Source organism: Bos indicus, chromosome 2, assembly GCF_029378745.1.
Source record: "Bos indicus isolate NIAB-ARS_2022 breed Sahiwal x Tharparkar chromosome 2, NIAB-ARS_B.indTharparkar_mat_pri_1.0, whole genome shotgun sequence".
In the NCBI taxonomy this organism is placed as follows: domain Eukaryota; kingdom Metazoa; phylum Chordata; class Mammalia; order Artiodactyla; family Bovidae; genus Bos; species Bos indicus.
In genome coordinates, this window is record NC_091761.1 from 89,610,515 (window position 1) to 89,635,678 (window position 25,164).

Here is a 25,164-nt window from a genome sequence, read left to right on the forward strand (position 1 = left end):
ACATTGTGCAAGAGCCAGGGATCAAGACCATCCCCATAGAAAAGAAATGCAAAAAGGCAAAATAGCTGTCTGAGGAGGCCTTACAAATAGCTGTGAAAAGAAGAGAAGCAAAAAGCAAAAGAGAAAAGGAAAGATATAACCATCTGAAAGCAGAGTTCCAAAGAATAGCAAGAAGAGATAAGAAAGCCTTCCTCAGTGATCAATGCAAAGAAACAGAGGAAAACAACAGAATGGGAAAGACTAGAGACCTCTTCAAGAAAATTAGAGATACCAAGGGAACATTTCATGCAAAGATGGGCTTGATAAAGGACAGAAATGGTATGGACCCAACAGAAGCAGAAGATATTAAGATGAGGTGGAAAGAATACACAGAAGAACTGTACAAAAAAGAGCTTCACAACCAAGATAATCACGATGGTGTGATCACTCACCTAGAGCCAGACATCCTGGAATGTGAAGTCAAGAGGGCTTTAGAAAGCATCACTACGAACAAAGCTAGTGGAGGTGATAGAATTCCATCTAAACTACTTCAAATCCTGAAAGATGATGCTGTGAAAGTGCAGCACTCAACATGCCAGCAAATTTGGAAAACTCAGCAGTGGCCACAGGACTGGAAAAGGTCAGTTTTCATTCCAATCCCCAAGAAAGGCAATGCCAAAGAATGCTCAAACTACTGCACAATTGCACTCATCTCACATGCTAGTAAAGTAATGCTCAAAATTCTCCAAGCCAGGCTTCAGTAATACATGAACCGTGAACTTCCCGATGTTCAAGCTGGTTTTAGAAAAGGCAGAGGAACCAGAGATCAAACTGCCAACATCCGCTGGATCATGGAAAAAGCAAGAGAGTTCCAGAAAAACATCTATTTTTGCTTTATTGACTAAGCCAAAGCCTTTGACTGTGTGGATCACAATAAACTGTGGAAAATTCTGAAAGAGATGGGAATACCAGACCACCTGACCTGCCTCTTAAGAAACCTATATGCAGGTCAGGAAGCAACAGTTAGAACTGGACATGGAACAACAGACTGGTTCCAAATAGGAAAAGGAGTACGTCAAGGCTGTATATTGTCACCCTGCTTATTTAATTTCTATGCAGAGTACATCATGAGAAACGCTGGGCTGGAAGAAGCACAAGCTGGAATCAAGATTGCCGGGAGAAATATCAATAACCTCAGGTATGCAGATGACACCATCCTTATGGCAGAAAGTGAAGAGGAACTCAAAAGCCTCTTGATGAAAGTGAAAGTGGAGAGTGAAAAGTTGGCTTAAAGCTCAACATTCAGAAAACTAAGATCATGGCATCCAGTCTCATCACTTCATGGGAAACAGATGGGGAAACAGTGAAAACAGTGTCAGACTTCATATTTTTGGGCTCCAAAATGACTGCAGATGGTGACTACAGCCATGAAATTAAAAGACGCTTACTCCTTGGAAGGAAAGTTATGACCAACCTAGATAGCATACTGAAAAACAGAGACATTACTTTGCCAACAAAGGTCTGTCTAGTCAAGGCTGTGGTTTTTCCAGTGGTCATGTATGGATGTGAGAGTTGGACTGTGAAGAAAGCTGAGCGCCGAAGAATTGATGCTTTTGAAGTGTGGTGTTGGAGAAGACTCTTGAGAGTCCTTTGGACTGCAAGGAGATCCAACCAGTCCCTCCTAAAGGAGGTAAGTCCTGGGTGTTCTTTGGAAGGAATGATGCTAAAGCAGAAACTCCAATACTTGGGCCACCTCATGCGAAGAGTTGACTCATTGGAAAAGACTCTGATGCTGGGAGGGATTGGGGGCAGGAGAAGGGGACGACAGAGGATGAGATGGCTGGATGGCATCACCGACTTGATGGACGTGAGTTTGAGTGAACTCCGGGAGTTGGTGATGGACAGGGAGGCCTGGCGTACTGCAATTCATGGGGTCGCAAAGAGTCGGACACGACTGAGCGACTGAACTGAACTGAAAATTCATATACTGAAATACTAACCCCCAATGTGATTAGGAGGTGGGGCCTTTGGTGGGGGGGCGATTAGCTCATGGGGTAGCATCTCATGAATGGGATTAGTGCCCTTATAAGAAAGATCCCCAGTGAGCTCTCTCACATGTTAAAACACAATGAGAAGGCAGCCATCTCAGATATAGGAAATGGGTCATTAAATTTTCTGACAGTCTGCCAGCTGCCGTAAATTTTCTGGCACCTTGATCTTGGACTTCCCAAGTTCAAGAACTGTAAGAAATAAATGTTTGTTGTTTAAACCACCCAGTCTATGGTACTTTACTATAGCAGCCTAAACTGATGGAGAGAAAGGTCCTTTTCTATTTCTCCACTCCCTTGAATTTGGTCTAGCTTAGTGAACTTCTTCGACCAATAGAATATGGTGGAAGGGCTATTAAATAAGTTCCAAAGCCTAATCCTCAAAGAGGCCTTGCAGCCTTACAGATTCCACCTTTACCTTATTAGAAGGCTACCTTAAGAATGCCCTGTAAGGATGCCAAACTAGCCTACCAGAGGATGAGAAGCCACACTGAGAAGAAATGAAGCCCTTTAATGAACAGCCAGCACCATGTGCAAACATGCGAGTGCAAACATTTGCAGGTTGGCTAAACAGTTCCTTGTTGGTTTCACTTGGTTCTCTCATGCAGCTGAATCCACCTGAAAGGTTGACTGAGTTAGAAGGTCCAAGATGTTTGCACTCATATGTTTGAAAAACATTTGGGTTGTTTCCAATTTTTGGAGACTAGGAATAAAATTGCTATGAACATTCAGGTACAGGTTTTTATATGAGTTTACGCTTCAATTTCCCTGGAATAAATGTTCAGTAGTGCAGTTTCTGGGTTGTACAACTCTGTTTTTTCAAAGAAACTGAAGCTATAAATGGTGAAGCTGGGATTCTAATCTAGATAATCTGCCTCTAGGTCCTAACTCTTCACACTGTTTCCAGCGGTTGTAGAAACTGAGAGAAATAAATGGAATCAAAGAAACAGTATGGAGGTAGAGTCAACAGAACCTAGCATTGCTCAGATGAGGGGTATATGAATAAAGTGTCAAGACTAACACTAGGTTCCAGCTTCAGCACATTAGATAGATGATAAAATATGAATCAAACTTTAGATATGCTGTATTTAGGGGATATGCAGGGTTTCCTAGGTGCCACAGCAGTAAAGAATCCACCTGCCAATGTAGGAGATGCAGGTTTGATCCCTGGGTTGGGAAGATTTCCTGGAGGAGGAAATGGCAACCCACTCCAGTATTCTTGCCTGGAGAATCCTAGGGACAGAGGAGCCTGGCAGGCTCCAGTCCATGGGGTCTCAAACAGTCAGACATGACTGAGCACACGTGCACAGTCTGATCTGCATGATCATTCCCATCTTGCAGGCAATTAGATTACAAAACAGAACTAGGTATCAAGAAAAACTCTGGTTAGAGACAGAGATTTGAGAATCATCACATTTATATGCTGAGTAACATCAGAGAGACAGGGTAGAAAATGACAAGAGATCTGACAACAGAACCCTGAAGAACAGAAATAATCATTCCCTTTAGTTTTTCTCCCCACAAACAATAAAACAGTAGGTACTGTGACAGACCGCAGATTCATATTAACTTTAGATCTTACAGCACTTCATGTCCACTTTATCAGTTTTACAATGCTATTATAAAGTATAAGGTATAGAGTAATATACTTTCCCCTCCCCCACTCTCTGTCTCATTTAAAAAGAAATATAAAAGGAATACAAGCTGATTAAAAAGTCTTAATATGTCAGTATACATTTGTCCAAACCCATACAGTGTACAACACCCAAACTGAACCCTAGTGTAAACCATGGACTTTGGGTGATGTCAATGTGGGCTCATCAACTGTGACAAATGCACCACTCTGTGGGGTGTATTGGAAGCCATGCATGTGTGAAAGGGTGTATAGGAAATCTCTGTATTTTATATTCAATTTTGCTATGAACCTAAAACTACTCTAAAAAGTCAATTAAAAAATAAAATTAAGCCTCAGTACAAAAGAATACGTAAAAAGCATAAATTTCACTCCTCTCTCAGCATCCAACTCCCTCCACCCATTTTACCAAAAAAAGATATGCAGAAAGGAATTTAAAGAGGTAAACTGACAAATCTTAGGAGCTAAATAAGAATCAAGCAATACCAAGGGTCAATGGATAATGTCAATTATACCCCAATAAAAAAAGCCAAGGATTCATAATGATAAAAGTGATAGATAAGTTTGATTCAAACCTTTTTGGAAGTTCAGTATTTTGCAATAGAATAAAATAACTATTATGGAATTCATGCTTTGCCATTTAACAATTTAAGTGCCACATACCATTATTTTATGACTACATTTTTTTGCAGTTGTATCTCAAACTGAGAAAGAACTATAATTTTATAAACAAAGTCACACCTCTTAATATATTACATAATTGAGTTTTTTACTCCTTTCTCCAAAAATAAAGTCCACACATTTATTTTTTCTCATATCTGTCATACCTGTTAGGAAGACAAACACCTAAATAGAACATCTAGGATTTATAAGGATGAATCATGAATTTCTAAACATATCCTGTGTCAAAGTCAACACATTCACAATTTCAAGTTTTTATATATATATATATATATATATATATATTTTTTTTTTTTTTTTACCAAAAGATAAGTCTATATCTTCATCATATCATAGCAATATTGCAAGAAAATCCCTTTCATCAAGAAAACTTCCAGGCTTCCCTGGTAGCTCAGTGGTAAAGTATCCACCTGCCGATTCCAGAGACAAGGGTTCGATCCCTGATCTGGGAGGATCCCACATGCCGCAGAGCAACTAAGCCCTTGCACCACAACTATTGAGCCTGTGCTCTACAGCCTGGGAGCCACAACTACTGAAGCCCTAGAGCCCACACTCCAAAACAAGAGAAGGCACCGTAATGAGAAGCCCTCGCACTAAAATTAGAGAGTAGCTCCTGATCTCCACAACTAAAGAGCCTGTGCAGCAACAAAGACCCAGCACAACCAAAAAGAAGAAACTTCAAATTCTTATTTCTCAATTCTAGTTTTAGAACTAGATAGCTTTCAGAGACATTAAGAGAACAGGTTTGAATAATGCAAGAAATTAGATTGGTTTATGTAAAGGAGCTAAGTGCCAAGTAAAAACTAATTCCAACCAAAACATTCAGCACAATTTTTATTTCTGGCAACTTTAGCTCCTGGCTAGAAAATCCATCCCAGTTATGACAATAAGTGGTAAAAATTTATTGAGCTATAATATATTGATAGATTTAGAAGCCCTTTGTCTCAAGCTAAAACTACTGTTCTGGTTCACACCACATTGGGAGAGCCTTAAATGAGATACATGATTCTCAAGTGGAAGCCTGTGGTAAACTGTATTATCTAGGGGATTTATTTTTCCTTCAAAATATATCTACCTTCCTCATATTCTACCTACTACTAAGATTCTTCAGCAAAGTGGAGATGATATAATGGATATGCATGTGTACCTTTTTTTCTTTTAACTCTTAAGATTATTCTGATATATATGTAACTCCTCACTTTCATGGAGAATTCCTGAATTAGGTCCAACTCTGCTTTTTAAAATTTTTTGAATATTTTCCAATCGTGTTTTTAAACATTGTATCAATAGCAAACAAAAGAAGCAGAGCTACAAAGTGGCAAGAGCACAGCAGAAAGCATAGCAGGTAAGGGGCTGTACTAACAGCAGCCCTAAGCAGCCTAGAGTTTTCTGTGCCAGCTCCCTTCAGAACCCATTATATTACATTTTAGATGAATGTTCAGCCCATCATCCTGAGAAAAACACACAGTCTACTAGTCAGATAAAAATGTAAAAAGAAGCTATTTTGGACATCAAAATAAACTAAGCCATAGAAAAAGAAAGACAAAAATTCCTCTGTTCTTGCATTAAAAGAACAATAACAAAGTATTATTTTGTGCAACTGATAACCTGTTTGGAGACTTCCTGCTCATATTTTATTATTTTAGTTTTTCATTATGTAGCATTATTTTTCTATTATAAAACCCAGTCAAGCTAAAAACCTTAATCGTTCTAAAACCTAATAAACTACTACAGAACACCAAAACTGTATGAAAAAAAAAACAATCCTAATCCATATTGCTTGTCAAGACAGTTTAAGAGCTGGATTAGAAAAACAGGCTTTCAAGGTCCATTTTCGAGCAAACAATTATACTTCTTCACGGCCTTTGTTTCAAATCCCTTACAAACAGCTTCAATACTGAAATGTACTAGAAAAGATAATTTCTAATCACATATAAATAATCAGCCAGTTATTATTATATTCTAATTTGGATTAGTGTCCCTTAAATCACTTGCTTTTTTCCTATTCAATGTTCAACTTTATTGCATTCAACAATGACACCTACTGGCCATTTAGAATCAGCCATTCTCTAAGACATCTCTAGTAGGCTGGTTACATAATAAGAAGAAACACATACATATACACACAAGATACACATAACCTGCATGAAAGCAGAGATTTGTTCATAGGTACTCACACTACAGAACTGCACCTAAAATAGAAGCAGAACTGTTCTTTGTGACTGAGTATTATTCCTGCCAAATGATAAAGAAGAATGAAATACCAAGTATCAAAATTTTATCTGAAATACTGATAAATATCCTTAAACATTTCGGAACAAACTCTTAATGATCCAACACTCTTTACCAAATGACAATTAGAGAAAAAAAGTTTCTAATTTAGTTTCTGGGATATACTAATATAAATCATCAATAATAGGAAAAAAAAGAATTTTGGAAAGTTCTTCTGACATGCAGTATTAAAAAAAGCTCAGGAAAATTATATACTTGCTAATAAATACTACATTAGTCTTTATAGTCTTAAGCTAAAAGCAACATTTCAATCAGCTTACATTTTAGAAATGTACAATGCCTCTTTTAAAACTGCTTCCCAATAAGCTATAAAAAATCAAGTTTTTAACATAGTGTGTCATTCCATAATACACAGTGAATGGAATTCCATTTTAATTCTACATTTCAAAGTGCAAATGAGTGACAGAAACTTAGAATTATATCTGTAAACACAGTTTACCTCTATCGGAGAGGGTCAAAGGACATACTTTTTAAACCTAATAAATAAATAATTCCTAACTAGTTTCCCAGACTTACGGAGCAAAGTACTTAAAATAACTTCCCCTTCTCCCCCAACCCCCCACCAAAATCAGACCACCATCTCATTTTCAGTCTCTAACGTCCACAACATTTAGGGAGTAAAAAAAAAAAAATTACCAACTAATTTTCTAGTCATTTTCCAAGTTGCACTTACCTTCTGCTATAGATTTTTGAGCGTCTCCACTTCCCTTAAGATTTGGAAAAAAAAAAAAGAAAATTGTAGTCAGTCCTGACCCTTAAAACAAATTCACGAACTACAAAACGTGAACCTGGCCACGCTCATCTCAAACTAACACATCTCTCAACCCAAGTCCATATTTGGGATAAGCTCTTCGTGACTACTCTATCCTTCATGGTTCTTCGCCCACAGAGCCTGCCGGGATAGAAAACAGTCAAACCAACGGGAAAAAAAAAAGAAAAAACTACTCAGACACATTAATAGGTTGCAAGACCTCCTCTTCCCAGGAGGGACAACCTAGTTGTTTGGGTAAATAACAGCCAAGGGTTACATAATGTATAGCTATAAAGAGTCTCAAGTATCTCACCGCCAATATATCTTTCTTCACCGCTACCCCCGTTTCCACTCTGAGAAATGGCCCTAGTAGAAGCAAACCCTAGGATTTCTCTCAGGTGTCTGCAATGCCGCGTCCTCTTCTCTCTCTGAGCTCCATACAAGGAATTCCTCCAGCCTTCACAACACCGTCTTGCTCCCGCCTCTCTCCGGTCTCCGCCAGCGCCACCGCAGCCCCCCACGCCCGAGGCTCCCACGTCGCCCCGCAGGGCTCAGCCTCCACCCGCCTCGGCTGCTTCTCCTCGCGACCCTTCCAAGCGGCTACCTATCTCCTAGTGGTTCCGGAACCACCAAAACTAGGGCTAACGCCTTCCCAGACCACTCTCGGCAGATCCCGTCTATAGCTCCTGTGGCCGGAGAAGAAGAAAATCCTTCCTATCTGGCACTCCGCGTCCCCCAAAGACAGCGCCGCCGCCTACCTGTCACCCCGCTGCCTCCGGCTTCTTACCGCCACCGCCTCCCGCAGCAGCCTGCCAACTGCAGCGCAACAACCCGCCCTCTCATTAGGTGATTCCACGCTCCAACAACGGTGCCGCTGATTGGTAGCAGAATGCCTGCGGCCCTCCCCCTGTGCAGCGTCTGAAGATTCCGGCCTCCTAGCAAGGACGACGTCGCGTCTTCCCCACCCTCTGTCCTCCACAGTTTCCCTTACCTCGGACAAACTACAGATACACAGATATGCGGGGGAAATGTCCACTTCAGGCCTGCTTCATGTCACCTCCACTGGTCCAGGAATCAGTGACCCAGGGCAAGAATGTTTAATTTATCCTCTGGTTTCCTGCCGTAAGTAACTCGAGGTGACAACTTCCGTTTCCGGTTGCCTCTGGCTAGAGGGGTGAATCTTGAGTGTCCTGAGAGGTCAGATTGCTGTCAGGTAAATTGGGGAGCTGTTGGGAGATCTCTCGCTCGGGAATAAGAACGAGACTCTATTCTGAGGATTGTCAAAAGGGAGAGACTAAATGGAGGATGATGAGAGTGCTCAAGAGGGAAAGAATCGAAGAACTAGCAGGAGAGAACTATGAAGTCCTGGAGTAGTGAGGGGTGGCTGTAGAAGGATGCAGTGAGAAATCAGTGTAGTTAAGTCCAGACCCTTTTTTCCCTCCTCTGCCACCCTCAACATCCCTCACCCCGTGTTTTTTGGTTTACCTTTGAATCGAATGATGGCACAACCATCCTCGAATTGAAAGTTTGTAAATTTACAATGCCTGCGTCACGAACCTGTGTTTGTTGTTCTTTAGTCGCTAACTCGTGTCCGGCTCTTTTGCGACTCCATGGACAGTTGCCACCAGGCTTCTCTGTCCATGGAATTTCCCAGACAAGAATACTGGAGTGAGTAGCCATTTCCTTCTCCAGAGGATCTTCCCGACCCAGGACCCGCATCTCCTGCATTGCAGGCGGATTCTTTACCGCTGAGCCACATGGCAGTTGCTCAATTGTCTCTGGCTCTTTGCGACCCCATGAACTGTAGCCCACCAGGCTCCTCTATCCGTGGGAGATTTTCCTGACAAATTACTGGACTGGATTGCCATTTCCTCCTCCAAGGGGTCTTCCTGACCCAGGGCTCCAACACGCATCTCCTGCATTGCAGGCGGAGTCTTTACAGCTGAGCCACCTGGGATGTATAGTATAATTTGATTTATTTGGTTTTTTTTGAAGATTTAATATTTATTTATCTGGTTGCAGTCGGGCCTTAGTTGCAGCACATGGGATCTTTGTTGTGTCCTGCGTGACCTTTCGTTGCAGTGTTTGGGGTCAGTGTTGTGGCAGTCAGCAGTTGTGGCACACCAGGCTTAGTTGCTCTGCATTGCATGGCAGATTCTAAACCACTGGACCACCAGGGAGATCCCTGTAGTAACTTTTAAATAAGGTTTTTCTGGCATGAATGTTTATGATACAGAGTTAAAGTGAAAAGGCGATACAAAGTCATCACATTAATGTTTAGTGTGATTACACTTTTTAAATGCCTATACACAGATGCAGGGACTGGAAGGGACACTAAAGGTGAAACCAGTTCATTTGTCTTTAATTTTCTAATTTTCCTATGGTAACCACAATTTTTTAAATGAGAAATTGAAACATATACTTCAAGGTCTTTAGTAAACTGTGAAATTATGTATATTGTAAGTGGCATTACCCATTTATTTCCTTCTTAGGGAAAGTATGCCTGCACTCTTCCTGTACTAGAGCCAGCTCCCTTTAGTGGAGGTTGATCTTCACCAAACTTATAGGTTCACTTCATACATAGATAGAATGAGGTGGGGAAAAAAAATTAGTGATTACATGTTCTTTCCTTGTTGAACTAATTTCCGTGCTGTTCTTATTTGAGCAGCTCTGAAATGGAAATTAATCACTTCTTACTGACTCCTTGACACAGTTTAAGTCACTTTATCTAATTTTAATTTTTATTGTGACATATACATAGCAGATGGAGAAGGAAATGGCAACCCACTCCAGTGTTCTTGCCTGGAAAATCCCATGGACAGAGGAGCCTAATACATATAAGAAGGCTATATAAAGCATAAGTACATGTAAACATTATAATCAAGCAAACAATTGATCCTGTTCAGTTCAGTCGCTCGGTCGTGTCCAACTCTTTGCGACCCCATGGACTGCAATACACCAGGCTTCCCTGTCCATCACCAACTCCCGGAGCTTGCTCAAACTCATGTCCATCGAGTCAGTGATGGCATCCAACCATCTAATCCTCTGTCGTCCCCTTCTCCTTCTGCCCTCAATCTTTCCCAGCATCAGGGTCTTTTCCAGGGAGTCAGTTCTTTGCATCAGGTGGCCAAAATATTGGAGTTTGAGATTCAGCATCAGTCCTTCCAGTGAATGTTCAGGACTGATTTCCTTTAGGATGGACTGGTTTGATCTCCTTGCAGTCCAAGGGACTCTCAAGAGTCTTCTCCAACACCACAGTTCAAAAGCATCAGTTCTTTGGCACTCAGCTTTCTTTATGGTCCAACTCTCATATCCATACATGACTACTGGAAAAACCATAGCTTTGACTAGACGGACCTTTGTTGGCAAAGTAATGTCTCTGCTTTTTAATATGCTGTCTACATTTGTCATAGCTTTTCTTCCAAGGAGCAAGCATCTTTTAATTTCATGGCTGCAGTCACCATCTGCAGTGATTTTGAAGCCCAAGAAAATAAAGTCTGTCACTGTTTCCATTGTTTCCCCAGCTATTTACCAACCTTCAGGTTAAAAAATAAAGCATTGCCAAAAGTTTAAAATATGCATTCTCAACAGAGATGATTGTCTTTAAGTCAGTGAAAATTGGTTCTTGTTGGGTAGGGGTGAGAGGGCAAAAAAAACCCCTTAGAGATATTAACAATACAATGGTTTATGGCCCTCCAAAAAGCCATAGTACATAAACTGGAGTATTAAAATTTCATGTGGAGGGGTAAGGTGAGAACATGATTAACAGGGACAAAAAGGTCTAAAAAAGCTCTTTTAGGGTACAGTAATTACAATACTTTGAAAAACACTGCCTTAGAAGTTCTGTGAATGAGTTTCTGTGATTCCATCTCCACCAGGAGGTAACCACTCTCCTAACTTATAATAATCATGTACTTGTTTCACTTAAATTTTTTCCATGATGCATTCCTAAAAAATGAATTGTTAGGTTTTTTTTTTCATTTATATAAATGACATTAAAAGTTATATATATTTTTTCTGACTCACTTCTTGCTCATTGTTTGTGAAATTCATTCATACTCTTCCATGGTTGTAAATTTGAGTTGTTTACAGTTTGGGGCAAGCATAAATAATATGACTAGAAAGATTCTTATAATATAAAACTGTTATACAGATGCAAGAGTTTCTCTAGAGCAGTGCTGTCTAATGCAGATATAATACTGTGGTTATTTTAAGTACCACATACTTAAAATTTTCTAATAGCCATATTAAAGTATAAAAAAACAAAATTAATTTTTAAAATTTATTTGCTTTTAATTTGAGGGTAATAGCTTTACAATGTTGTGTTGGTTAAGAAACATAAAATTATTTTTAATAGTATATTTTATGTAGCCCAGTATATATATTCAAAATACTATCATTTTAAGATGTACTCAGTATTAAAAGCTACTAATGAAATGCATTTTCTTCATGCTGTCTTCAAAATTGATGTATTTTATTTTATCCTTACAGAATATGCTGTTTATATATATAAAAACACAGTGCCTATGACTGGAATTGCTAGGCCATAAGATATTCAAGGGACTTCCCATGGGGCTCAGTTGTTAAAAAAAACAAAACAAAACAAAAATCAACCTGCCAGTGCAGGACATGCAGATTCTATCTCTAGGTTGGGAAGATCCCCTGAGGGAGGAGGAAATGGCAACCCACAGTATTCTTGCCTGGAGAGTTCCATCGACAGAGGAGCCTGGCAGGCTACAGTCCATGGGGTCGCACAGAGTCAACACAGCTGAGCATGCACACATGCACGATATTCAAATGTTTACTTTTCTGGGTCATACCAAAGTTTTTTACAGTGGTTGTGTTAAATTGCATTCTCACTACCTGAGTGTGAAAGTGGAAGTCACATCATCACAGTGTGTTCTTACAGTCTTGCAAGGTTGGTTCTAACTTCATGTTATATGAAGAAACTAAAGTTCAGCAAGATTAAAATGATTTGACCAGGATTTTGCAGCTGTTAATGGTGCACTCAGGGTTTAATACCAGATCTGTACAGCACCAAAGTCTGCATTTCAGTAGAATTCCAAGATCAGGATATCATTGTTTGATTTATGGCTATTGTGAAGTAGAAATAATTTTTAAGAGTAAATGAAGCTTCCCTAAAAATATTGTTCAACTTTTTGTTCTTTTTGAAAATTTGTTGAAATATTTAGTAAATCCCTATGAAGGGACTCTTTCTGAAGTATTTTAATTAGATAGAAGAGAAAATACATTGAATTTATTAGAGGAAATTAGTTTAGGAGAATGAGTGTTCGTGTATACTTACTTTTTTTTCAAAGATTTATCTTCCAAATTAATATTTTGAGCATAGTAGTATTATAACTTTGAGATAGCCTTCATACCATAGTAATATATCAATTTTTATTTTAAAAATCAAGTTTTTTAATAAAAAATTAACCTTTGGTTTTGTATTTTCTTCTAAAGTACATTGATACTTTAGTAGGTTTAATGTTCTAGAATTGGTATTTCCAAAAAAAGAATTTGCCTTGTAATCCAAAGATTTTTGGAATGAAACATTATTTAAATTTTTTTTTTTTTTTTTTTACTCAGGGAACTCAAACCAGGGCTCTTTGACAACCTAGAGTGGTGGGATGGGGTGGGAGGTGGGAGGGAGGCTCATGTATATGTAAAAGGGAGGGGACATATGTATCCCTATGGCTGATTCATGTTCATATGTGGCAGAAACCAACACAATATTGTAATTATCCTATCTTTCAATTAAAAATAAATTTAAAAACTTTTTTAAAACATAATCTGAAGAAGCCAACATTTTATCATTATAATTAAATGCTTCTAAAAGTATTTCTTTTGTGATAATGTATTGAATCTCAAAAGTCAGACTGAAATCTGAAACCATAATTTGTTTCCTTTATATTATTGAATCCACCGAACGGTAATGAAATAATGGATTAAATGTTTTATTCAAAGCTGTGAATGTTGTAGTTTTAACTTGTGTTTGTTGGGTATTGGTTTTTATTCTTTAAGTGAAATCATCAACATAACGTTTTAAATAAATTTAAATAATGTTTTAAACCAATTTAATGTCTATAAATAAAAACATTAAGTGTTGGCTGATTTGTAAAAATTACTTTGTACAATTTTGTCCCCCATATTCTGGGAACTATTGTTTAATGAAATGAGTGCTTCACATAATATGTCTTTAGTATACACTATCTAATAATTACCTGTCTTCTGAAATGCAGTGTAGGAATCCTGCCTTATTATTGGGTTTGTTTATAGTTATAAATGCAGACAAAACGGTAATAATTATTTGGTTTGGTTTTATTTCTGGAAAGCAGTGATTATAGAATTGCTACTGCTAATCTTACACAAATTACAGTATAGCATTATTAATTTATACCTTCGTAATTTGAAATTCATAACAATATAGCTGGGGACTGAGCTCAAGTTTATTTCTGTATTATTTTTAAAAATAACACTAGAAAACTGAAATCTTTATATACCTATTGGGGGCAATTTTATTTAAGCAAACTTATCAATTAAAAGGGGGTCCTAAGGACTCTGTTAATGGAAGAGAATATAAAATAGAGAATACTTAATGGAGGAGCCTGGTAGGCTATAGTCCATGGGGTCGCTAAGAGTTGGACACGACTCAGCGACTTCCCTTTCACTTTTCACTTTCATGCATTGGAGAAGGAAATGGCAACCCACTCCAGTGTTCTTGCCTGGAGAATCCCAGGGACGGGGGAGCCTGGTGGGCTGCCGTCTATGGGGTCGCACAGAGTCGGACACGACTGAAGCGACTTAGCAGCAGTAGCAGCAGCATGTATGTATATATCTGAATCACTTTGCTGCACACATGAAACTAACACAACATAGTGTGTGTGTGCGCGTGTGTTTAGTCGCTAAGTCATGTATGACTCTGCGACCCCATGGACTATAGCCTGCCAGACTCTTCTGTCCTTGGGATTTCCCAGGCAAAAAGACTGGAGTGGGTTGCCATTTCCTTCTCCAGGGAATCTCCCCAACCCAGGGATTGAAGCCACATCTCCTGCATTGCAGGTGGATTCTTTACCACTGAGCCACTGGGGAAGCCCAACACATGTAGGTCAACTATATTTCAATAAAAATTGTTTTTAAAAGTCTCTGTTGATCCACTACAAGAGTCAGCAAACTACAGCCTGCTGGCCAAACTCAGCCCATTGCCTGTTTTTATGTGGCCAGTGAGCTAAGAAGAATTTCTACAGATGAACATTTACAATCAATTTGATACTAAGGAACACTAAACTTTGAGCCCCAGTTAAACAAAATGTTACCCACTGAAAGGGAATTGCATTTTTTTTTTCATCAGAAGACTTGTATTACAAAAATTATACTCAGCTGTTATATTTTGAATTATATCAGTAAGATATTTATGGAAATTTGTTTTCTCTCCTGTTATATAAGTATCTACATAATATCCTTGATTTTATCTCGTGACCAACAAAGCCTAAAATATTTACTGTGTGGCTCTTCACAGAAAAAGTTCATGTGATCTGTATATATTAACCATAGTAATACTGCAGTTTTAAAAAATTGTCTGAAGAAAGCAAGTAACGAAACAGTATGTACGATATTTTATTATACATATTCATGCACTGTGAAAGACTAAAAAAAAAAGTAGACAGGATTGCTTAAAAGTTAGGTGTGAGGGCTCTGAAACGAAGCTTTAAGGTTCAAAGCCCAGCTGTACCATTGACTGTTTTTGTTTCCCTCAGGAAGGTACTTAGCTTCTTGGAGCCTCTTTGGCTTCACCTATAAAATGAAGATAATAATAGTAATCTAAGTTCAAAGAGTTGTTTTAGGAAGACTGTAACAGAGTCGACACTTAGATCGCTTTAACATAGTGCACCTGGCACATAGGGCATGGTAAGTGTTTGCTATTATTATAATTAAGAAAGAAACCAAATAGTAAATGTTTTCTTTTAGTGATGGGCTCTTTTTATATCTCGTGTATGTACATTTCTAAACAGTGAACATTTACTAGTTATGTAATAAGACACTTTAATAAAATTTCTTAACTTCAAGTTTTCAAGTATTGGCTCTCTTTTTAAAAGTCACTTTAAATGTTTTGCCTTAAAAAAAAAAGTAAACTTGAGTACTTGATATCTGTAATGTATGTATTTCTCCCTTAAATTAACTTTTTCTATAGACATGGCCCACGGACATGGACATGAACATGGTCCTAGTAAAATGGAACTTCCAGATTATAAACAATGGAAGATAGAAGGGACACCATTAGAAACTGTCCAAGAGAAACTGGCCGCACGAGGACTAAGGGATCCATGGGGCCGGTAAGAACAGTCAAATGATTTAGATAGAATTTATCCTAGAGAAAGACTATCTATGTTCCTTTTCAATATATTCTTTAAAAAAAAAATCAGTGAAAATGTCTTTTTACATTTAAGTTTTAAGATCAGCTTTATTAAAATATCACTTACAGTAAAATTGACCCTATTTTAAATGTATCATTCTGTGCGTTTTGACAGATATGTACGGTTATGTGACCACTACCACAGTCATGATACAGAATACTTCTAGCATACCAAAAAGCTCCCTCATGATCCTTTGTACTCAGTGCAATCCTGCCTCTGGATCCTGGCAACCCTTGATCTGCTTTTTCCAGAATTTCATGTAATTGGAATTATACAATCTATAACCTTTTGTTCTGGCCACCTTTACTTAGCATAGTGCTTTTGAGACTCAGGTACATTGTTAACTTATAGCATAGTTTCTTACTTTTTTATTGCTGAGTACTGCTCCACTTATGCATATACGTCATTTTGTTTACTGTTCACCAGTTCCATCTGGGTTATCAGTTTTGGGCTATTATGAGTAAAGTTGCTCTAAACATTCAAGTACAAATCTGTGTGAGCATACGCTTTTATTTCTCTTGGATAAATACCTAACAGTGGGATTTCGGAATCATTTGAAAAGTGTTTTTTTGTTTTGTTTTGTTTTTTAAATGAAAAACTGCCAAACTGTTTTATAAAATGGTTGTACCATTTTGCATTCTCAACCAGCAATGTATGAGAATTTCAATTGTTCAGTGTCCTCATTAATAATTGGTATCGGGTCTTTCCTGACAGTCCAGTGGTTAAGACTCCATGCTTCTGCTTCTGTGCTTCCATTGTAGGGGGTGTGGGTTCAATCCCTGGCTGGGGAACTAAGATCCAGCATGCCCTGTGGTGTGGCCAAAAAAAAAATACTTGGTATTATCAGCCTTTTAATTTTAACCATTCTAGTGAATGTGATAGTAACATCTCTTTGGTTTTAATTTGCATTTCCATGAAGAATGAAGATCATGAGAATCTTTTCATATGCTTATTTTCCATTTGTATTTTTTCTTTGGTGCAATGTCTATTCAGATCTTTTGCCCATTTTATTTATCAGAATGTTTTTCTTTTGTTGAATTATAAGAGTATATATATGTTGCTTTAAATGATTTTATTTATTTATTTATTTATTTATTTATTTTTGGTCCCACTGAATGTGGGAATCTTAGTTCCCCAACCAGGGATCAAACCCAGGCCTTCTGTGTTGAAGCACAGAGCCTTAACCACTGGGCCACCAGGGAAGTCCCCAAGTCCTTTATCAGATAAAAGTTTTGTAGATTTTTTCCCAGAGTATGACTTATCTTTTCATTTTCTTAATAACGTCTTTAAGACAGTTTTAAATATTGATGAAGTCCCAATTTAACATTTTTTTCTTTTATGGTTTGTGCTTTTTGCATCCCAAGATTTTCCTAATCTTTATTCTGGAAGCTTTTATAGTGTTCTTTCTTCCATTTAGGTATATGATCCATTTTGAGTTAATTTTTAATGTCATATGAGATAAGGATGAAGGTTAAAGTTTTTGCACATAAACATCCAGTTCTAGCACTGTATATTAAAAGACTGTCTTTCCCTATTAGTTGACCTTGACACCATTGTCAAAAATCTATTGACAGTATCTGTGTGGACTATTTCTGGATTCTTTTTGTTACCTTGATCAATATGTCTAACTTTTGTCAATACGACACTTATCTTCAGATCAGATAGTATAAAATGAGATGTCTGATTTTTAAAAAAAGGTAATGTTAGCTATTCTAGGTTCATTGTATTTATATTTACATTTTAGAATGAGCTTTTCAGTTTCTGCAAAAAACCCTGCTTGGATTTTAATTGGAATTGCCTTGCATCTTTCAGCTCAATTGAGGATGATTTATGTCTTAACAATATTGAATCATCTAGTCCATGGACAATTTAGATCCCCTTTAATTTTCTTAGCAGTTTTTATACAGTCTTGTACATATTTTGTTAAGTTTATCCTGAATTATTCCATATTTTTATGCTATGATAAATAGTATTTTTAAACTTCTGTTTCCAGGTGTTCATTGCTGGTATATAAAAATATAATTTCTTTTTATATATTGACTTTATCTTGTTACCTTGCTAAATTGAATTTTTAGTTCTAGCAGATGTTTCTCAGAGATTTCTTAGAATTTACTTCATAGAAAATGATTTCATCTACAAAGACCACACTTTTCTTTCAATTTTTTTTCTTGAGTTATTGCACTGTCTAACACTGCTAATATAATATTGAATACAAGTGGTGTATGTGGACATCCTAGTTTGTCCCTAACTGGGGGAAGCATGCAGTCTTGCATCATTAAGTAGGATGATTTATCCTTACTTGTGATAGACCCTTTTTCTCAGTAGAGCTTTCTGATTTGTTTCTCTCTGTGTTCTGTATACTCAAAAGAACTATTGCCAGAGCAAGAAATTAATCTTCTAAAGTCAGACTTATATGACAGGGGAAAGCAATGATTCATTGAATAGTAATAGTAGTATCTAGTAGTACTTTTTGTGCCAAAATACATCATATATTACTCTGTTTAATCTTTATAATGACACTATAAGGTTGATAGTAATCATTACTGAGTAGAAGAAACAGGCCCTGACAGATTAAGTAATTTATTGAGCCTAAAAGGTGTGTATCTCGTAAAGTGGCAGAGCTAAGATTAATACCTAAGTCTCTTAACTTCCTCTTTGCATGGGCAAAGCTACACAACTGACCTGTGATGGATAGGCCAAGGTGAGTCTTGCATTTGACAATTCTGTAACATTCTGAGTATTATGACTGAAATATGAAACCATCAAGTGCTTTTTCTTGTATTTCATATATGAAATGTGAGCATATAGAGCTACTTACCTTATACCACAGAACAATTCCTGTTGTGATCCACTTGAATTATCTTATATAAGGTAGCATTTAAGTCTGTTAGAAAGGTGAAAATCAAATTTATTTTACTCAATGAATAAGTCATATGTGATTATAATTTCCCCTTTTTTTTTCCCCTCTAGCAATGAAGCTTGGAGATACATGGGTGGCTTTGCAAATAATGTTTCCTTTGTTGGAGCATTATTAAAAGGATTCAAGTGGGGATTTGCTGCATTTGTGGTAGCTATAGGGGCTGAATATTACCTGGAGTCCCAGAAAAAAGATAAGAAACATCACTGAAGATAATACCTGGAAATATCTTTTAATGTCTTAACTTTCTTATAAAAAGATTTCTTCACTGTAGCCTACTCACCTGTGTGTTTATTCCTTAAGGAATACTAGTAAGATTTAATAAAATAAGAAAACATGTACCAGTCTGCTTTTTCATTCTTAAAAAAAGTGTGTCGAGCCATATCAGGTTTGGCTTGGAGAATACATAAGAGGTTGAGTACTGGCAGCAGTACATTCTGCAAATAACTGACAGCCAGCATATATTTGAACAAATGGATATGTTCTAATAGGTTTCTTTTTTTAAATTGTGTAAAATTGTGATAAAATTTGCCATCTTGTTTTTTTTAAGTGAACAGTCAGTGACATTAAATACATTCATAATATTGTGCTACCATTACCACCATCCATCTCTATAACTCTTTTCATCTTTTAAAATTGAAAATCTATGCCAATTAATTAATAACCCCCATCCCCCCCTCAGCCTCTGGCAACCATCATTCTACTTTCTTTCTCTATGATTTTTGACTACTCTATGTAGAAACATGCGGAATTTGTCTTTTTATGACTGGCTTATTTTATTTTGTATAATGTCCTCAAAGTTCATCTATGTTACATATGTCAGAATTTCCTTTCTTTTTAAGGCTGAATAATAATTCTGTTTTATGTATATACCACATTTTGCTTATCCATTCATTAATCAATGAACACTTGGATTGCTGATGGACACTTGAGTTGCTGCCACATTTTAGCTATTATAAATAATAGTGCTATGAACATAGGTGTACTCTTTTTTTTTTTTTTTTAAATGTGGGATCTTAGTTTCCTGACCAGGGATTGAACCCATGTCCCTTGCCATGGAAGCATGGAGTTTTAACCACTGGACCACCAAGGAAGTTCCCAGATTTTTTTTTTTTTTTTAAAGAAAAGACATTTATTCAGCGTCATAATCAGACTATTACATTTAGCAATCAACAGCATGGGTGCAAAAAATCTACATTAAAACCCTTTGTTGGAATGCTTTCCACTTTCCACAGAACAGAAACTAAAATAACCTGTTACACAATTAGTCACAAGTACAGTGCAAGTTTTTTTGCTCATACACATGAGTATTGTCTAAAACATGTCTTTGTAGCAGCTAGGCCCTGCCACCACTGTGCTTGGTTGAATTCACAAATCTGTTGAAACCTGTAGCTTCCCTGTTACTTCTCTGGCTCTCCTTTACTGCTAAGCTTTGTTTTCTGTCAGTAATTAAAACCTGCCACTGCCGTTGCTGCTGCCATAGCTACCGCCACTGCTGGAACCACCATAGCCACCTTGGTTTCATGGTTTGGCAAAGTATTGGCCTCCGCCACCATAGGGGCCAGAACTTCTGCTCCAAAGTTTCCCCTTTCATGGGTCCAAAATTTGAAGATTGATCATTGTAATTGCCAAAATCATTGTAGCTTCCACCACCTCCAAAATTGCTTCCACTACCACCACCAAAGCCACCTCCACTTCCACAATTGTTATAGCTGTCATAGCTTCCACTCCCACCATAGCCACTGCCCTGGTTTCCATAACCCTGTCCACCACTTCCATAGCCTCTGTGCTTCCTCCAGAGTAACCAGGGCTGCCTCCTCCATAACCACCATCATTACCAAATCCATTATAACCGTCCCCACTGCCACCATATCCGCCACCACTATGGCAGTCACAAAAGCCACCTCGACCACTGGCGTTTCCTCCACAACCAAAGTTGTTATTCCTGCGGAAATCACCTCCATGACCACCACCAAAGTTTCCAGAACCACTTCGACGTCTCTGGCTGGATGAAGCACTAGCCATCTCTTGCTTAGACAGGGCTTCTCTCACTTCACAGTTGTGGCCATTCACAGTGTGGTATTTCTGAATGACAATCTTGTCTACGGAGTCATGGTCATCAAAAGTTTCAAAAGCAAAGCCTCTCTTTTTGTCACTGCCTCGATCAGTCATGATTTCAATCATCAATTTTCCCATACTGTTCAAAATTATTTCTCAGGTGATGTTCTTCAGTGCCTTCTTGAATGCCACCAACAAAAATCTTTTTCACAGTTAAGTGGGCATGAGGTCTTTGAGAATCTCCTCTTGAGACGTCCCTCTTTGGTTCCACAACTCTTTCATCCACTTTGTGTGACCTTGCATTCATGGCTGCAAGGCTTCTCCACCATGGCTTATGTGACAAACCCAAAGCCTCTGGAGTGCTTGGTGTTTGGAACCCTCATTACCACAAGTCTGTGAGCCTTCCCCATTACTCAAAATGGCTGCTCAGACTCTCATCGATTGTTTCAAAGCTCAATCCTCTGATGAAGAGCTTCCGCAGCTCTTCGGGGCTTTTGGAAGACTCTGACTTAGACATGACGGCAGGGCAGGGTTGGGGAGTGGAGACTTCCAACAATGCTTTCTCCGTGGCATCCACGGGCAGAAAGAAGTCCCCAGATTTTTAAGAGTTGACTTTGCTACTTTTACCATCCTCTGTAAGGGACCTAGCTTATACCATAAAATACTTGACTGCCTTGTTTATGATAACATGTGCAGCTATCGTGTTAGTTTTTCTTATGATACTTTCTACTCTTTCTTTAGTCCTAATTCTTTCACATAGTGAGAAGTTTGACATTTTTTCCTGTATTTTCTAACAATAGACATTCTCCCCATGTCATTGAATTTCCAAATTTTAATTAAATCCCTAATAGTTTAGACTTAAAACTCAGCTTGCTGAAGATGGGTAATAATTCTGCTTGAAAAATAAAGCTAATATAAAACTCCAAGGTGATTTTTTTTTTCTTTGTAAATTTCTTGTTTATAAATACAAACTTGGGAAATCACTAAATAAATGAAACAGATGAACTCCTAATAAGGTGTCAATGGTAAGTGGAATGTGCTAAAATGGAGTCATAAACAAGACTGCAAAAGAGGATAAGGAATGCATTTAACAGGGAACAAAGAGCAGTGGGACAAATAGAAATAGCAGATTAGATTTAAGCTTAATCAAATTAGTAATTATACCAGATATAAATGGTCTAAAAGTTAAACTGAAACATTCCAATTACAAGATAGATTGGCATCTTGGGAAAGATGCAAGACCCAACTATAAGCTGTGTATGTGAAAACCCCTATAAAGACATAGGGTAAAAGTAAAAGAATGGAAAAAGATATTCTGTGCAAATGCTAATGAATTCAGTTGTAGTGCAAAGAACATTGAAGTGGCTACCTAATATCACACAACAGATATTATTAAGAGGAGTGTTTTATGATTCTAGAAGTCAGTTCATTAAGATGACATAAAAATTTAAATATGTACAGAACTTCATCAAGGCAAATTGGAAGTGGTCAAACAGGAGATGATGAGAGTGAACATCAACATTCTAGGAATCAGTGAAATAAGATGGACTGGAATGGGTGAATTTAACTCAGGTGACCATTATATCTACTACTGTGGGCAGGAATCCCTTAGAAGAAATGGAGTAGCCATCATAGTCAAAAAAGAGTCTGAAATGCAGTACTTGGATGCAATCTCAAAAACAACAGAATGATCTCTGTTCGTTTCCAAGGCAAACCATTCAATATCACAGTAATACAGGTCTATGCCCAGACCAGTAACGCTGAAGAAGCTGAAGTTGAACAGTTATATGAAGACGTACAAGACCTTCTAGAACTAACACCCAAAAAAGATGTCCTTTTCATTATAGGGGACTGGAATGCAAAAGTAGGAAGTCAAGAAACAACTGGAGTAACAGGCAAATTTGGCCTTGGAATACAGAATGAAGCAGGGCAAAGGCTAACAGAGTTCTGCCAAGAGAACGCACTGGTCGTAGCAAACACCCTCTTCCAACAACACAAGAGAAGGCTTCACATGGACATCACCAGATGGCCAACACAGAAATCAGATTGATTATATTCTTTGCAGTCAAAGATGGAGAAGCTCTATACAGTCAGCAAAAACAAGACCGGGAGCTGACTGTGGCTCGGATCATGAACTCCTTATTGCCAAATTCAGACAAATTGAAAAAGTGGAGAAAACCACTAGACCACTCAGGTATGACCTAAATCAAATCCCTTATGATTATACAGTGGAAGTGAGAAATAGATTTAAGGGACTAGATCTGATAGAGTGCCTGATGAACTATGGATGGAGCTTCATGACATTGTACAGGAGATAGGAATCAAGACCATCCCAAAGAGAAAGAAATGCAAAAAAGCAAAATGGCTGTCTGAGGAGGCCTTACAAATAGTTGTGAAAAGAAGGGAGGCGAAAAGCAAAGGAGAAAAGGAAAGAATGCAGAGTTCCAAAGAATAGCAAGAAGAGATATGAAAGCCTTCCTCAGTGATCAATGCAAAGAAATAGAGGAAAACAATAGAATGGGAAAGACTAGAGATCTCTTCAAGAAAATGAAAGATACCAAGGGAACATTTCATGCAAAGATGGGCTCAGTAAAGGACAGAAATGGTAGGGACCTAACAGAAGCAGAAGATATTAAGAAGAGGTGGCAAGAATACACAGAAGAACTGTACAAAAAAGATCTTCACGACCCAGATAATCACGATGGTGTGATCACTCACCTAGAGCCAGACATCTTGGAATGTGAAGTCAAGTCGGCCTTAGGAAGCATCACTACGAACAAAGCTAGTGGAGGTGATGGAATTCCAGTTGAGTTATTTCAAATCCTGAAAGATGATTCTGTGAAAGTGCTGCACTCAGTATGTCAGCCAATTTGAAAAACTCAGCAGTGGCCACAGGACTGGAAAAGGTCAGTTTTCATTCCAATCCCAAAGAAAGGCAATGCCAAAGAATGCTCAAACTACCGCACAATTGCACTCATCTCACAGGCTAGTAAAGTAACGCTCAAAATTCTCCAAGCCAGGCTTCAGCAATACGTGAAACATGAACTTCCAGATGTTCAAGCTGGTTTTAGAAAAGGCAGAGGAACCAGAGATCAAATTGCCAATATCTGCTGGATCATGGAAAAAGCAAGAGAGTTCCAGAAAAACATCTATTTCTGCTTTATTGACTATGCAAAAGCCTTTGACTGTGTAGATCACAAGAAACTGTGGAAAATTCTTCAAGAAATGGGAATACCAGACCACCTGACCTGCCTCTTGAGAAATCTGTATGCAGGTCAGGAACCAACAGTTAGAACTGGACATGGAACAACAGACTGGTTCCAAATAGGAAAAGGAGTACATCAAAGCTGTATATTGTCACTCTGCTTATTTAACTTCTACACAGAGTACATCATGAGAAACGCTGGGCTGGAAGAAGCACAAGCTGGAATCAAGATTGCTGGGAGAAATATCAATAACCTCAGATATGCAGATGACACCACCCTTATGGCAGAAAGTGAAGAAGAACTAAAGAGCCTCTTGATGAAAGTAAAGAGGAGAGTGAAAAAGTTGGCTTAAAGCTCAACATTCAGAAAACAAAGATCTCAGCATCTGGTCCCATCACTTCATGGGAAACAGATGGGGAAACAGTGGAAACAGTGTCAGACTTTATTTTGGGGGGCTTCAAAATCACTGCAGATGGTGACTGCAGCCATGAAATTAAAAGACACTTACTCCTTGGAAGGAAAGTTATGACCAACCTAGATAGCACATTCAAAAGCAGAGTCATTGTGCTCGCTTCGGCAGCACATATACTAAAATTGGAACGATACAGAGAAGATTAGCATGGCCCCTGCGCAAGGATGACACGCAAATTCGTGAAGCGTTCCATATTTTTAAAAAAAAAAAAAAAAAAAAACAAAAGCAGAGTCATTACTTTGTCAACAAAGGTCCATCTAGTCAAAGCTATGATTTTTCCTGTGGTCATGTATGGATGTGAGAGTTGGACTGTGAAGAAAGATGAGCACTGAAGGATTGATGCTTTTGAACTGTGGTGTTAGAGAAGACTCTTGAACGTCCTTTGGACTGCAAGGAGATCTAACCAATCCATCCTAAAGCAGATCAGCCCTGGGTGTTCATTGGAAGGACTGATGTTGAATCTGAAACTCCAATACTTTGGCCGTCTGATGCAAAGAGCTGACCCATTGGAAAAGACCGTGATGCTGGGAAAGATTGAGGGCAGGAGGAGAAGGGGACGACAGAGGATGAGATGGTTGGATGGCATCACCAACTCACCGGACATGGGTTTGGGTGGACTCTGGGAGTTCGTGATGGATAGGGAGGCCTGGCGTGCTGCGGTTCATGGGGTCACAAAAAGTAGGATACAACTGAGTGACTGAACTGAACTGAAC

The 25,164-nt window shown here is 38.2% G+C and overlaps 2 protein-coding genes, 1 non-coding gene and 1 pseudogene across 6 annotated transcripts in view; 2 read left to right on the plus strand and 2 right to left on the minus strand.

The window, feature by feature from the left end:
• HYCC2 (hyccin PI4KA lipid kinase complex subunit 2) overlaps positions 1 to 8,239 on the minus strand; it is a 64,149-nt gene extending 55,910 nt beyond the window's left edge. For 2 of the 3 annotated variants that reach the window (XM_019974825.2, XM_019974811.2), the window contains exons 1-2: positions 8,143 to 8,239; positions 7,307 to 7,340 (exon numbers count right to left, since the gene is read on the minus strand). The gene's annotated coding sequence lies outside the window, so the exon portion shown is untranslated. The other variant, XM_019974820.2, reaches the window with a different exon arrangement.
• An 81-nt stretch (positions 8,240 to 8,320) lies between these two features.
• On the plus strand, positions 8,321 to 19,056 carry NDUFB3 (NADH:ubiquinone oxidoreductase subunit B3). 2 transcript variants are annotated; one of them, XM_019974842.2, is made up of 3 exons: positions 8,321 to 8,506; positions 15,576 to 15,717; positions 18,769 to 19,056. In XM_019974842.2, the coding sequence occupies exons 1-3, from the start codon at positions 8,413 to 8,415 to the stop codon at positions 18,923 to 18,925; spliced, it is 393 nt and encodes a 130-aa protein (XP_019830401.1). In that variant the 5' UTR covers positions 8,321 to 8,412; the 3' UTR covers positions 18,926 to 19,056. The 2 variants fall into 2 exon arrangements, with proteins under 2 accessions (XP_019830401.1, XP_019830403.1); XM_019974844.2 differs by having other exon boundaries at positions 8,485 to 8,597.
• Positions 19,057 to 20,164: 1,108 nt separating this feature from the next.
• Positions 20,165 to 21,290, minus strand: LOC109575565 (heterogeneous nuclear ribonucleoprotein A1 pseudogene; annotated as a pseudogene).
• A 3,253-nt stretch (positions 21,291 to 24,543) lies between these two features.
• LOC139179309 (U6 spliceosomal RNA) lies at positions 24,544 to 24,650 on the plus strand. The gene has a single exon (XR_011563662.1). It is a non-coding gene; the product is annotated as a U6 spliceosomal RNA (small nuclear RNA).
• Positions 24,651 to 25,164: the final 514 nt, after the last annotated feature.